The 13,176-nt window shown below is 58.0% G+C and overlaps 2 protein-coding genes across 6 annotated transcripts; one reads left to right on the top strand and one right to left on the bottom strand.

Annotated features, from left to right (window-relative positions):
• The first annotated feature begins 237 nt into the window (after nucleotides 1-237).
• NTMT1 (N-terminal Xaa-Pro-Lys N-methyltransferase 1) lies at nucleotides 238-3,569 on the top strand. 4 transcript variants are annotated; one of them, XM_088177519.1, is made up of 5 exons: nucleotides 238-323; nucleotides 1,288-1,347; nucleotides 2,113-2,315; nucleotides 2,535-2,787; nucleotides 3,179-3,569. In XM_088177519.1, exons 3-5 carry the CDS (start codon nucleotides 2,154-2,156, stop codon nucleotides 3,433-3,435), a joined length of 672 nt encoding a protein of 223 aa, XP_088033645.1. In that variant the 5' UTR covers nucleotides 238-323; nucleotides 1,288-1,347; nucleotides 2,113-2,153; the 3' UTR covers nucleotides 3,436-3,569. The 4 variants fall into 4 exon arrangements, with proteins under 4 accessions (XP_088033645.1, XP_088033646.1, XP_088033647.1 ...); XM_088177520.1 differs by lacking the exon at nucleotides 238-323 and adding an exon at nucleotides 360-416; XM_088177521.1 differs by lacking the exon at nucleotides 238-323 and adding an exon at nucleotides 493-556.
• Nucleotides 3,570-4,291: 722 nt separating this feature from the next.
• On the bottom strand, nucleotides 4,292-9,263 carry ASB6 (ankyrin repeat and SOCS box containing 6). 2 transcript variants are annotated; one of them, XM_014873323.2, is made up of 7 exons: nucleotides 9,160-9,263; nucleotides 8,369-8,562; nucleotides 7,762-7,943; nucleotides 7,317-7,423; nucleotides 6,850-6,958; nucleotides 6,276-6,362; nucleotides 4,292-6,119 (listed from the first exon to the last, which is right to left on the bottom strand). In XM_014873323.2, exons 2-7 carry the CDS (start codon nucleotides 8,479-8,481, stop codon nucleotides 5,440-5,442), a joined length of 1,278 nt encoding a protein of 425 aa, XP_014728809.2. In that variant the 5' UTR covers nucleotides 8,482-8,562; nucleotides 9,160-9,263; the 3' UTR covers nucleotides 4,292-5,439. The 2 variants fall into 2 exon arrangements, with proteins under 2 accessions (XP_014728809.2, XP_088033644.1); XM_088177518.1 differs by lacking the exon at nucleotides 9,160-9,263 and adding an exon at nucleotides 9,061-9,077.
• Between the last annotated feature and the right edge of the window lie 3,913 nt (nucleotides 9,264-13,176).

The following is a 13,176-nucleotide window of genomic DNA, read 5'->3' as shown; positions in this document are numbered from 1 at the left end:
CGCGACCCGGTGCCAGCCGGCCGGGCTCCCGTGTCAGCCTGCCCCTCAAGAACCGCGCGGTACCCGCGGGCTCCCCTTGGGCTGCCCGGTCCTCGCCAGTGCTCCCCCGCCTGTTCCAGTCCGTCCCAGTCCGCCCCAGTCCATCCCAGCGCTGACCATCCCCGGGCCCCCGTCCCGCAGCGCCCCCGCGCGGGCAGCATTGGGAGAGCGAGCGGGGCAGGGCCCTTCCGTGACGTCACAGTGACGTCACAGCCACGCCGCCGCCTGGTTGGTCCCCGCGGCCGCCCGTCCCGTGGGGGGGCAGCGCGCGGCCGCCGCCGGAGGTAACGGGGGGGCCCGGGGGTCGCGGCCGCGGCCCGAGGGAGCGGCGGGAGCGGCGGCACCGGGCACCCCCCGGCACCCCCCAGTACCGCCCGGCACGTCTCTCCCCGGGGGGGGGGGGAGGGCCGGGAGGGGCCGGCGGAGCTGCCCGGGCCGGATCCGGGGTAGAGCTGCAGCCGGCGGCCCGTGGGATCCACAGCGCCGCAGGCCTGGAGCGCGGGGGGACTCAGTCCCGGTGGGCGGGAGGCGAAAGGGCCGGGTCGGGCCTTGCACCGGGGACCGCCCCTCGCCCCGGATAGGGCTGCTGTAACACCGCCCGGGCCGGGCATGTGTCCCCCGTGCCCACCATGGCGGCACAGCCATATACCCTCGGCCTGGGGACCCCCGCCCGCAGAACCCCTTCCCCCGCCGCTCCCCGGCCTGCGAGGGGCTCCAGGGCTCGGGCTGAGGGCCCCACACTGAGGTGACCCCCCACGCCGTGTGACCTTCTCCCCACGGCTGCGGTGTCCGTGGGGCGAGTCCTGGCCGTCACCTGCCCGCGGGTACCGGGCACGTTTCAGGGGCTCCTGGGGCAGCAGGAAGGGTTTAGATTCGGGTTTGAGGGGCTGGGTACTCTCTGCATGTACTGGTAGCCTGTGACACCCCGAAAAATGAGTCACCAGGGACTCGCCAAGCCAAATCCAGGCCAAGGAATGGGGTCACTGCCGAGAGGGTGAGCCTGGGTCCCAGCCCGTGAGATCAGACAGGAGCACTGCTCAGATTGGAGCCAGAACCCTCTGTGCGCTGGTTCCACTCGTGGCTCAGCCTCTGAGCTAAGGGGCAGCAGCAGCTCCTGTCCCCCAGCCTCCCTGGAAGTGTGTCTGTGGGGCTGAGGTGTCTCTTACCTGTGGTTTCCTGGGGCCACGGTCACACTTACAGAACTAGAGGGGTGATTTGGCACTTAAATCCCATCGTCTCTGCTCCTAGATCACAGCGCAGACCAGCTCCTGGCACCACTGAGCCAAACTGGATTTCCACCGGTGACCTGTAAGTTGAGATGCCATATCCCCCTTTCCTATCCCTAGGCTGTTCGAGGCCACGTGGGGCCACCAAACCTGTCTAAGCTGCCATAGAAAAGGTTTTGTGTCTAATGGGGTATTTGCCAGCAAATTCAAGCCACGAACTCTATATATTTCTTTATTTGTGAAGGTGTTTGAAGTCCTTGAATTTACCCTTTGGCCACCTTAAATCTAGTTTCTAATCCCCAGCGCAGTTAATCAAATCTACAGTGGTTTGAATTATGAGATGCCTGGGGGGGATTTATAGCTTGTATTGCTGATTATACCTTGACTTTATTATATTGCAAATATCTAACTTACGGTCACGGCTGAGATTTACAATCCTCAGGTAGGTGCTCAGGATAACTTTTAGCAACTCCAGATGTAATTGGAGGTGACTGATGGGGTTGTCGCCACACATAAACATGTAATCTGTAAAATGTTAAGACAGGGAAAGTAGAGGCAGAATAGGTGAAAAGAGTGGGTCAGCCTTAAAAAGTAATCATATAATTGGGTGTATTGCTGAGTAAGGCTCTGCCATGCCTGTTCTGGCGGAGGCATCTGCCCTGGGAGGAGTTTTGGGCTTGTTGGTCTCCAGAAAGTACCAGGATTTAGATCTGTGTTCCTTCTTGCTTTCAGCTGAAGGGTTTTGGGGTTTGCAGTAGCCCTGGGGAGAGGGAAGGGGTGATGAACAGGTGTGGGGTACTGACAGAGCTGACTCATTCCTCGCTGGTTTGGGGTTCTGCTGTCCCAGGGGAGCAGTGAGTCCCGTGTGGGCGTGTGCCCTCGGCCAGCATGACCAGCGAGGTGGTCGAGAACGAGTTTGAGTTTTACTCCAAGGCAGAGAAGTACTGGAAGGATGTGCCCGCCACAGTGGATGGCATGTTGGGGGGCTACGGCCACATCTCCAGCATTGACATCAACAGCTCCAGGAAGTTCCTGCAGAGGTTTCTGCGGGTAGGTGGCACAGTTTGTCATGCTCCTAAAACCCCACCCTTCTCCCAGCGTGGAGTTGGGCTCTTCCCTCTGCATTGCTCCATGGGATCTTCTGTTGCATGCTGGAAGAGCTTTGCCCTTCCATGCGTTCCCTATGGCCCAGTCCTGCCCTGTGTGGTCGTCCCGTTTCTCTGTGGGTGCCTCGCAGTGGGATTCACCCCCTCACGGTGGTTGTTGCAGGATGGCCCCAACCGGACGGGGACAACCCGCGCTCTGGACTGCGGGGCTGGCATTGGCCGGATCACCAAGCGGCTGCTGCTGCCCCTCTTCAAGACAGTGGACATGGTGGATGTGACAGAGGACTTCCTCACCAAGGCCAAGAGCTACCTGGGCGAGGAGGGCAGGCGTGTGCGCAACTACTTCTGCTGTGGCCTCCAGGACTTCAGCCCTGAGCCAAACTCCTATGATGTCATCTGGATCCAGTGGGTCATCGGTGAGGGTCACTGCATGTGGGATCTTTCCAGCCTGTCCTGTTCCCTTGAGGGGCAGGTGCCCTATGCACTGGGGAGAGCAGCTTGAGGTCTGCATGGAGAATGAGCATCACAGCATGGGGGGGAACCTGGGGTGGGCAGCTGCCCCCCATCTCATGGAGAGATGTTCCTGTAGTTTTTCTCCCGTCTCTTCCCCCAAGCCCTCAGAGGCCAGAGCAGAGGTGTGGGTTGGATGGAGTTGTGAGACACAAGTTGGACGCCCCCAAGCTAAAGCTTTCCCTGCAAATATCTCAAGTATTTGGCTGCTTGGATCAGGAGGGATCCCAAATGCAGCTTCTGCATTTTCTCCACTTGGTCATTCTCTGCCCTCTAACCCGTGCTCTGCCCCTCCAGGACATCTCACTGACAACCACCTCTCCGACTTCCTGAAGCGCTGCCGTGCCGGCCTGCGGCCCAACGGCATCGTGGTCATCAAGGACAACATGGCTCAGGAGGGTGTGATCATGGACGATGTGGACAGCAGCGTCTGCCGGGACCTGGACGTTGTCCATAAGATCATCCGCAGAGCTGGGCTGCACCTCCTGGCTGAGGAGCGCCAGGAGAACTTCCCTGATGAGATCTACCACGTCTACACCTTTGCCATGAGATGAGGGCAGCGGGAGAAGGTCTCTCCCGTGTTGTGACTCCCCTTCCAGGGGCTGGTGACAAGGACGGGACTTTGTCTTCCAAGTTGCTGCTGTTTGTGAAAAGAGGTGTTTGCCAAATACATTTTCCTGCTGTTGCACTTCTGCACGTGAGGTTTGTCGGATGCATGTTGGCTCTGTGCCACCCTCAGGGGTTCTGGACAGGAGCAAGAGGGTCTCCCATGCACGAGATGATCCATGGGCAGCAGCAGGTTGCTGACTGCAGTGCACAAAGCTCCTGCTCATGAACAGGAGCTTAGGGCACCTCTGAGATGGACGGGCTCCATTCCTTGCTTGGGTGTTTGACCCCTTCCTGCTGCTCAGCAATGAGCTGGGTAAGGCAAAGGGGAGAAACCTCTGCTGTTTTCCTGCAGTGGTGTGGGGAGGTAACACCGGGTTCTGGGCTTTGAGGGGCCTCACCTTTAAACCTCTAAGCAGGTCTCCTGCATGGGCAGCAAAAAGGGAGGTGTGTGTAACCCTCACATCCTCCTCCAGAGATAGGGGTATCCCTATCCTTGCAGCCCTGGGAGTGCACAGATGTGGTCTGAGCTGCTCCCAGACCCCTCCAGCCTGGCACCTCCAGCTCCATTACTGTGACACTGCAGCTGCTCCCCCAGCACCCTACTCCATCACCTGACTTTGAACACTCCCATCTCTTCTTTGGCCATATTCCCTTCATTTACCCAGGTCTGGCCTCTGGCTCAAGGTGGCCAACACCTGGCACAGCAGCATGCCAGGGGTGAGCCCAGGTGCAGTTCGACCCTTCAGCCATCCCCCCCATTCCTGTCCTTCACCCCACCTCTCCTAAGGAAAAACAAGCCCCTGGTATAGAAGGCCTCATTTAATTGTTCAGTTCCCATTCCAGACACCAGGGCACAATTTGATCACATTACTGGATTTTTTTAAGCACCAGTTCATCAGTTCCAGTTCCAACTGCCAGTGAATCCCAGATCCACCTGATACAAACTGTCTTTAATCAGAACAGATTTTTCCTCTTCATCTTCTGCATCTGTCCCCATGAGAAACAATACAAACCAACAAAACTGTGTGAGGCTCAGTTCTGTGGCCAGTCTTTGGCACGTCACGAGGAAGCAGGTGTCTAGAAAAGAAGCCAGGCAGCTGTGGCAAGGCTGGAACATGAGCCCTCCAGGGGCAGCAATTTCTTGTTCCTGGGAAGGAGGCACTGGAGAACAAGATCCTGGGAGTGGTCACCAAGGGAAAGAGCCAAGGAATGGGGAGGGAGGCACAAGGCACTCAGCTGCTGACTGCCCATTCCTCATCCTTGCACAGGGAATGCACCATGAAATTAGGAATCATCCTTTTGTGTGTTTTGCAGCCCAGTACCTCTTGAGATATCCTTGGTGGATGGTCCTCTGTGCCAGGATGGGGTGCAGAAACTCAAAGGGAACAGAGCAGTCAGGTACTGCTGCCAGCCCCACTTCCCTTCCCTCCCATCCCTGGTGTCAGAAGTCCATACTGAGCAAGGAAGGCATCCACAGCCACAGGATGATGCCAGACCTGCTTCCACCACCAGGACCAGAGGCAGGAAAGCCAGAACACCTTCCTTTTCCCAGCACTTCTGAGGCATCTCTCAGCTCCACTGGACACCTAAGGCACTGCACCACTCATGGCAGGGCTGGGAGAAAAGGGACAGGCTGCCTGTCCAGTCACAGCCCCCAACCCACTGATCCTGTCCTCAAGTCTTTGCTTAATCTCCTTCCAAACCAGCTCCAATATCCAGCCCCCCCATGCCCAGGAGCTCTGCCTGCCTTCCCATGACGTGCCCCAGAGCAGCGAGACCTTCACAAACACACGTGTGACGTTGTACCCAAGAAAACGCCCTCAGAATGCCACAGAGAGGGACTCCATGGGCAGCACCTCTTGCTGCAGAGAAAACTGTCTCAGAGCAGAGATAGGGTGGCAGTAGTCCCAGCAGGGCTGTGGAGGGAGCAGACAGAGGCACTGTCAGGCTCACAGGTCCTCGTGCCCAGCAGCAGCGTGGTCGATGAGGAGGTACCACTTCAGCCGGTCTGGGAGAGGGAGAGCCTTGATTTTGTCATCCACAGGCCACGGTTTCAGGCGCTGCCTGATGAACACCCTGCAGAGGTGTTTCAGTGCCTGTGGCGAACGCTCCAGCTGCTTCAGAGAGCAGAACAGAGTCTGGACCTTCTCCCCATGGAACCTACAGCTGCTGGTGTTGACCTCAAAATTTCTGGGCAGCTGGATGGCTTGTGAACTGGCCATCATGAGCTCCAGCAGAGTCTGACCCTTCTGGATGAGGTCTGAGGAATAAGTTTCATCGTCGAAGCGACTGAGGTGCCAGCAGAGGTGCTCAAAGGCAATGTGGAAGCCGGACCAGCACGAGGGACCATGGAGGGAGCAGTTGTAGGCAGCACCTGACTCCAGCAGGAACCTCAGCAGTGGGAAATAGTCTTTGAAGCTTTTCAAGCAGAAATGTGTGAGGGACTCTGAAGCTGGGCACTCGCTGGGGTTGGCACCGTGGGCCAGCAGCAGCTGCGTGACACGGAAGCAGAAGCGCTCGATGTCCTCGGCCTCCTCCTCGGTGTAGCTGTACGCCATCTCTCCCAGCAGGTAGATGACATAGGTGAAGACAGTGTCACCATCTTTGGTGGCAGCCCTAACATCTGCGCCTGCAGGAGGGGACAGAGAACGTAACTGACACTGCAGAGTGAGGCCAGGCCAGCACCAACTCCAGCATTCCTGGGTTTTACTCTGATCCAGGAGGGCAGTGCCTAGTGCTGCACAAAAAATCAGCCAGCCCAGAAAAGGGAGAAGGTTTTCTTTACCTCCTTCCAGCAGGAGACGGATGCTGTCGGTGTTGTGGATCTGGCCACTGTCACTGCTGGCCAGGGCATGCAGCAGTGCTGTCTTCCCTGCAATGGAGCAATCACTCAGTCACAGGACAACAGGGTGACACCCCAAAAGGCAGGAAGGAAAACAATCCACCCCACCAACCAGAAAGCCAAACACAGGGAATGACAACCCTTCTTCTGGCAGAGGCTTCCACTGTCCCCACGATGGTGCCCAGCTGTGGGAACAGTCACAGGCCACATGTGCAGGGCTGGTGGTGGCCTCAGTGGGTGCATGTGCCGTGACAGAGTGAGTTTTAGAATAAGTGGGCATCACAGGACAACAGAGGCATAGCCCCATCCCACCTCCCCTGGACTGCACTAAGTTCAGCCCTTTTCACACAAGCCAGCACACCAGGAGAAAACACCGAGCATAGGGATATTCTGCCAGCTTCCTCCCAACTCCCAAACCCATCTGTAAGCAGGGAGCAGGTACAGCAGCAAATGGCCCCAGCCCTGTGCCCTGCCCCAGCCCACCCTCAGCTGAGGGAGCTGGGCAGGGTGCACAGACCGTTCTTGTCAGCAGCATTGACATCGGCTCCCAGCTGCAGCAGCCGCCGCAGGCACGGCAACCGCTCGGGCTCCTCGCTGGCCAGGTCCAGGGGACTGCTCTCATGGATCTGCAAAACATTAAAAAACACTGGTAGATATTGGAGACTGTGAGTATCTGCAGAGAGTCACTCTTGAAGCTTTATCTTGACCACAGTAAGAGTATCTCTCCAGCCTCCTCCCACACATCGCTCCAAGGCAGGGGCTCAGCCAAAGGCAACTTGACCTTCTGCCACAGCATCAGAGCACTACGGACAGCGGGCACAGGGATGAGCCAAGGGGAAGGGACAGCGGGCACAGGGATGAGCCAAGGGGAAGCAGCACGCAGTGAGGCTCGGGAGGAGAGAAGCAGGAGAGCTGTCCCCACACATCAGAGCAGCTGAGGCTTGGGGGGCTCAGCCTGGCCACGGCCAGGCAGTGACACCATACCCGGTCTCTGCGGTTGATGTCGGCGCCGTGCTGCACCAGCAGCTCCACCACGTCCGGCTGGTTCCGCAGCACTGCCATGTGCAGGGGCGTGTAGTAGGTGACAGGGTCTGAGGATGAAAACAGTCAGAGAGAAAAAAGGCCAAAATGGCCTCACTGCTGCCAAGAGTGGAAGGGGACAGCTGGGGAGGGCCCTGGGAGCACAGTGATGCCTGTGAAAACAGGGCTGTCACAGGCATCCTGGGTCCTGCTGTTCCAATGTCTCCATCTTGCCAAAAGTCCCCAAGTCCCTGGTGTCCCTCAGTCCATCCACACTACTGCAGCAAGGAGCAGGAGTGGTCTGAGCTGATAGCACCCCCTCTTTTTGCCCCAGCTATCCCCACTCCCAGGGCAGCTTCTCATCTGCTGGTTCCTCCTCCTGGCCCAGTCCCCATCCCACCAGCCTCACCTTCAAAGCTGAGGTCAGCACCGAATTCCAGGAGGATTTCTGCAGCAGGAACGAGCCCCAGCTCAGTGACCTTCAGCAGGGCATAGCTCACACCTTCGTGATAAAATGGGGAGTGGGTCTCCCTCTCCAGGACTCGTCTCACAGCTGAGAGCTGGCTCCTGTCACTGTCCAGGCAGGCAGGGCTTGAGACACAAAAAAACCCAGCAGTTACACAGTGAACATAGTTCAGGTGTGCAAGGGTCAAAGTAGCATCAGGGAAGAAGGAAAATCCCTGGTCTTCCCTCTGGTCCTATATCCAGTGGGTCTCCAACCTGCTGGCTGTGGGGTTACACAGCACCTTCAGGGCCTCAGCTGAGCCCCAGTTTAGGCTTTGTTGCTGAGGTCAGGCAGACAGGGCTGTTCCTGGGGAGCACCCATAGTTCCTGTGTTTGCCTTGCTCCACCTGCACGTTCCCAAAGAACAGCAGCAAAAGGAGGGTCTGTGGGACGAGCTGCTCCCCAGGACTGGGGGCTGTCCCAAGCCAATGTTGTCAGACCTTGGGCACATCTCTGAGCTCCAACCATCCCCCAAAAACACCCTGAGGTGTTCAGTCCCCCCCTGCTGTTACCTCTCCAGGGAGCTCTGCTTTTCTGTGTCAGGCGTGGCCAGCAGCCCCAGGAGCTCATCCACCAGGGGCTGGTACTCCAGGACGATCCTGCGGAAGCCGTGCAGGAAAGGCATCGTGCTCTGCCTGCCCGGGGGCCTCCAGCACGGCACTGCTATCTTCCCTCCCAGGCTCCCTCTCCAAAGGGCTTCTCCCTCCTTTCAAAACAAACAAGGCTTTCAGCAGGTTTGAACGTAGAAGAAAACACAGCCTCCCCCCTCCTTACATAAAGACAGCCCAGCCCAGCGCAGGGATCTCCACCCACACACCAATTCGGTGTCCCCAAATTATCTGCTGCACGCAGAGCTGCACACTGCAGTTATCTGGGCACACTCCAGGCACAGCCCAGGATGGGCACAGAGCCCCTGTGCAGAGGGGGCTCCCACAGGCTGGGAGTGCTCTGAGTGCTCCAGAGTGTCTGTCACCTGCAAAGCCTGCCTGGCTTTTATGGGAGAGGGCGCTGAAGCCACCCCAGGAAGCCTCTCAATCTCCCTGCAGCCACGGGGAGAAAAGGCCAGGAGCCCTCAGACCTTGCCTAGAGATCACTACACAAAAAATCTGTAAAACGTCCATTTATAACATCAGGTACAGCTGGGGGAAAAAAAACCCCAAACGAGTCCATAAACCCCACTTGGTTTTCACAAATAAACACTCACAAATTCCAGTGCAACCCCCGCCGAGCAACACGGGGAGGGAAGGGAGGCCGCGGCACCGCCCTCCCCTCACGGTTCACCCCCAGCCCTGCCGCCCCTCACCTGCCTGGGCACCGCAACCGGAACCGGAACTGAAACGGGAACCGGAACCAGAACGCGCCAGGAGAGGGGGCGCACAAGGGGGCGGGGCCTCGCCAGGGGGTGCGGTCTCGGTTAGGGGGTGTGGTCTAGGGCATGGGGGTGTGGTCCGTTATGGGCGTGGTCTAACGGGAGGGCGTGGTCTCGCGGGAGGGTGCGGTCGCAAAGTTGCTGAGTCGTGTGGGCGTGGCCTCAGTGGGCGTGGTCCTGCGAGCGCGGCCGGCAGGGGGCAGGACGCGGCCGCGCGCGGGAGGGGGACTCGGCCCCGGCACCCCCGGTGTCCCCCCCCCCCTCTGTCTCCCGGCACCCCCGGTGTCCGACCCCCCCTCTGTCCCCCGGCGCCCCCAGGTGTTCCCCTCTCTGTCCCCGGCACCCCCGGTGTCCTTCCCCCTCTGTTCCCCGGCACCCCCCAGGTGTCCCCCTCTCTGTCCCCGGCACCCCCAGTGTCTCCCCCCTCTGTCCCCGGCACCCCCCGGTGTCCTTCCCCCTCTTTCTCCCCCGGGTGGAGTGCCCTCTCTCACGAGTGTCACCCCCCGAGTATCCCCCGGTGTCCAACCCCCTCCTGCCCCGAATGTCCCCCCCTCCCCATGTGTCCCCCCCATCCATGGGTGTCGCCCAGCCTGGGTGTCCCCCTTTTCCCCGGCTGTCCCCCCCTCCCTCTGGAGGACCCCCCCAGGCCGGGGTGGGTATGCTGGGGGGTGGCACCCAGTGGCCGCTGCCTCCCCGGGGCTCGAGGTGACCCTGGTGCTGCTGCCCACAGCGCCTGGACCCTCCCCTGCTGGAAGAGCTACCAGGAGAAACATTAACCCAGGATTTATTGGTACTATTATCATAATCATCATTATTTTTATTATTATTCTGGTGGAATCTGCCAGCGCGGGGAGCTCTGGAGAGCGGCAATAACTGAAGCCGCCTTGGGTTTCCTATTTACGTATTTATTTTATTCCGGTGGAGCGCTTCCAGATTGCAGCAGGCGGCCGTGGCCGCGGGGCAGAGGGGGCGAGGAGGCCACGCTGGCTGGGCATTTTTCTGACATGCTGTCACAGTCCCCCCCGTTTCCCACCCTTCCTTTCCCCGCACAGAGTGGGGTGCCGGGGTGGGGGACCCCAGTGCTTGCAGCTCCTGGATCCCGAGCAGGGCTCTTTGCAGGGTGGCTGGTGGCCCTGGTGCCACCGGGATTTGGTGCTGTGCAGTGGCACTTGGATGGGCAGCCCCCCCTTGCAGCCCAGCAGCGCCCCTGGGTGGGGTTTGGGGGTGTCATCCCCGTGTTTGCCTGAGTAGGGGTGGAAATAACCCCATCCAAGCCTGGGTATGGAGCAGAGAGAGGGGAAAGCAGCAAGGAAAGGCGAGTGCCGGTGGGGATTTGTCCCTCTGCATAGAGGGCTGAGCTGGCTTCAAACCAGAGTGGGCTGTGGGGACCCCACTCCGGGTGGGCTGAGCAGCTGAGACCCTCATTCCAGTCCCAGAGCCTCCTGCTGCCACCAGGTAGCACCAGACCCTGGGCCTTCTGCGTTCCCAGTAAAGCCCAAACCCTCCATAGTCCAGGAAAACCCTGGAGCCTCCACAATTACAGCGACAGCACCAGACACAAACCCCATCCCTGTCTGTGTGACACTGGTGGGGACCGTGCAGGGTCCAGCCCTCCACAGACACCATTCTGGGGAGAAATCACTGCTCCGTTCCTGCTGTTGGCTGGGAGAGGAGGGCTGGCAAGGCAGGGTCACCCCATTGCCACCTCTGACCCCAGCTGTGCTGTCCCTGAGGATGAGGGGGGACACCGGGCTGCCCCAAAGGCAGTGCCAGCCCAAATGAGCCTTTTCAGGAGCCCCAAGAGGCTTTGCCCCCACCCTGGTAACCCCCACGTTGAAAGGAGGCTTTGGGGATGCAGTGTGGGACCAAACCTGGCTCCAAACCAGCCCTGGGAGGTGACAAACCAGGAGACCCACGGGCTGAGCCCTTCCATTGTCACCAGCACAGTGAGTCCACACACACAGGGGTTCCTCCCTGGAGTATCCCTGCCATGAGCACACCACAAGACACAGACCCCAGGGAGGTGATTCCCCATCCCCACATTTCCTGGGAGCAGGAATTTGGCAAGCAGGGCCATTTCTGGCCCCATGGCTGGATGGGGTGTTGGAGTGCCTGGCTGGAATAACAGCGCCGGGCTCTGCCCCTTCCTCCCCATGGCCTTGGCGGGGCGGACTCGGAAGAATGCGAGTTGGCCATCCATCAGGGAGACACAGCAACAGCCAGCCGAAGAAAGAGGGGCATTTTAGGAGGAAAGCCAGGGAAATTTGATCATTAAGAAATCCTCCTGGCTGTCTGGGGGAATTTAATTAAATTGCTGGAAAGGGCTGTAAGCACATCTGGATCCAATATGTGCCGCTTTGATTTTTTTCTTTCTTTCTTTCTCTTTTTTTTTTTCTCTCTCTCTTTTTTTTCCCCTCTTTTTTTTAGTTCACTCTTTTCCCATCTCACTGTTGAAGGAGGGGGGGAATAAAAGGGAAATAGCAGAGCCACGGAGTATTGGTTCATCTGGGACTACTGGGATTCCTGGCAGGGAGAAAAAGAAAGAGCAAAAGAGAGGCAGAAAGAGAGGGAATAAGAAAGCTGGGAGAAAAAGCTTCACCAAGGGGCTGGCTGGGGTGTTTTATAATGCCATTGACCACAAAAACAGGGAGCTGGGAGGCAATGGGGGGAGTTGTGAGGGCTGGAGGGGAGAGGAGAGGGAGAGGAGCCAGCACAGGGCATGCTGCACTTTTGGGGTCTGGTGGGGATGGAGGAGAAAGAGGAGTTGCTCAGTAAATACAGAAATACCATTCCTGCTGGGAAGGGCAGGGCTGGGCATGGGGACTCCTCCAGCAGCTACCCCTGGCTGTCACCCCTGTGGGTGGCACTGCCCTGGCCCCTGCTCGATGCTCTGGGGGTGGAGGGGGTGCTCTGATCCCCAGCCTGGGCAGGACACGGGGCTGGGCACCCACCCACCCCAAGAGCCGATTTTCGGTCCTGGCCAGGCACTGCCGACCCCCCACCATCCCCCACACTCTACTCCTTCCCACCTCCTTACTCCAAACATCCTCCTTGGTACAGCAGAGGTGCAACTCCATAATCAGAAAAAAAATCAGCTGTGGATGAGCCAGCCCAACTTCTCTGCACCAGAACATCCACAAGATTTTGGGAATGTTAGGAAGGAACACCTGGGTACCACAGGGAGCAGCACCACCCCAGGCAGCGCTCCCAGGAGGCTGCACTGCCCCAGCCCAAGGTTTTGGGGTGAGGAGGGGGCTGGGGCTGGCAGAGCACGTCCAGATCCCTGCCATGCTGAGCACTATGGAAGCACAAGGTGTTAGCACAGCGTGAGAGAAATATCAGGAAACACCTAGGAAAACACAAAGTGAGATTAACAAAAAATATAATATTTTAAATCTTTTTTTTTTTTTTTTTTTTTTTTTGAGAGGAAGATAAAGGACTGGCAAACAGAAACACATTCATCCCGAGGGCTGCAAACCTGGCAGGCTCTGGCCAGACAGATCCTCACCCTGATGAGCCCAGCACAGCCCTGCCAATTTAATGCCTCTGGTTCATCAGCCCAGCAGCTCTGGACCAGCAAAGCCAGACTCAGAGCTCACACCCGGCTCAGCAAAACCCAGGTGCCTGGTGTCAGGTAAAATAAACCTGCTCAGCTTTGTCTCACCCACATTTTGCCCAAAGCTATAAATCACCTTGCCAGCTTCGAAGTCCATTTTAAAACACAAAAAAATTTAAAAAAAAATTTAAAAAAAAAAAGAGAAGAGCTTGCACAAGCGGGTTAGGGAACACCAGGAGTGTGTGTTTCAAACAACCAGGTCTTGCTTCAGATGCCTCGTGTGGATGGTGGCGTTGGAAAAAAACGATGCTGAGGAAAAAAAAAAGGGCAAATCCTACAGCTAAAAAGGAAATTGCATTAATACAGATTGTTTTATTTAAAAAAAGCAAACCCTG

This window comes from Sturnus vulgaris, chromosome 22, assembly GCF_052056855.1.
Source record: "Sturnus vulgaris isolate bStuVul1 chromosome 22, bStuVul1.hap1, whole genome shotgun sequence".
In the NCBI taxonomy this organism is placed as follows: domain Eukaryota; kingdom Metazoa; phylum Chordata; class Aves; order Passeriformes; family Sturnidae; genus Sturnus; species Sturnus vulgaris.
Note: the sequence above shows the minus strand (reverse complement) of the source record. Positions and strands in the feature narration are given on the sequence as shown.

Excerpts from the sequence above, each read along its gene's own strand:
- NTMT1 (XM_088177519.1), top strand. The coding sequence starts at position 2,154 with ATGACCAGCGAGGTGGTCGAGAACGAGTTTGAGTTTTACTCCAAGGCA. Across the intron at positions 2,316-2,534 it reads TCCTGCAGAGGTTTCTGCGG|GATGGCCCCAACCGGACGGG; the intron begins GTAGGTGGCACA and ends TGGTTGTTGCAG. Across the intron at positions 2,788-3,178 it reads CTGGATCCAGTGGGTCATCG|GACATCTCACTGACAACCAC; the intron begins GTGAGGGTCACT and ends CTGCCCCTCCAG.
- ASB6 (XM_014873323.2), bottom strand. The coding sequence starts at position 8,481 with ATGCCTTTCCTGCACGGCTTCCGCAGGATCGTCCTGGAGTACCAGCCC. Across the intron at positions 7,424-7,761 it reads TGCTGACCTCAGCTTTGAAG|ACCCTGTCACCTACTACACG; the intron begins GTGAGGCTGGTG and ends TTTCATCCTCAG. Across the intron at positions 6,959-7,316 it reads ACATCAACCGCAGAGACCGG|ATCCATGAGAGCAGTCCCCT; the intron begins GTATGGTGTCAC and ends AATGTTTTGCAG.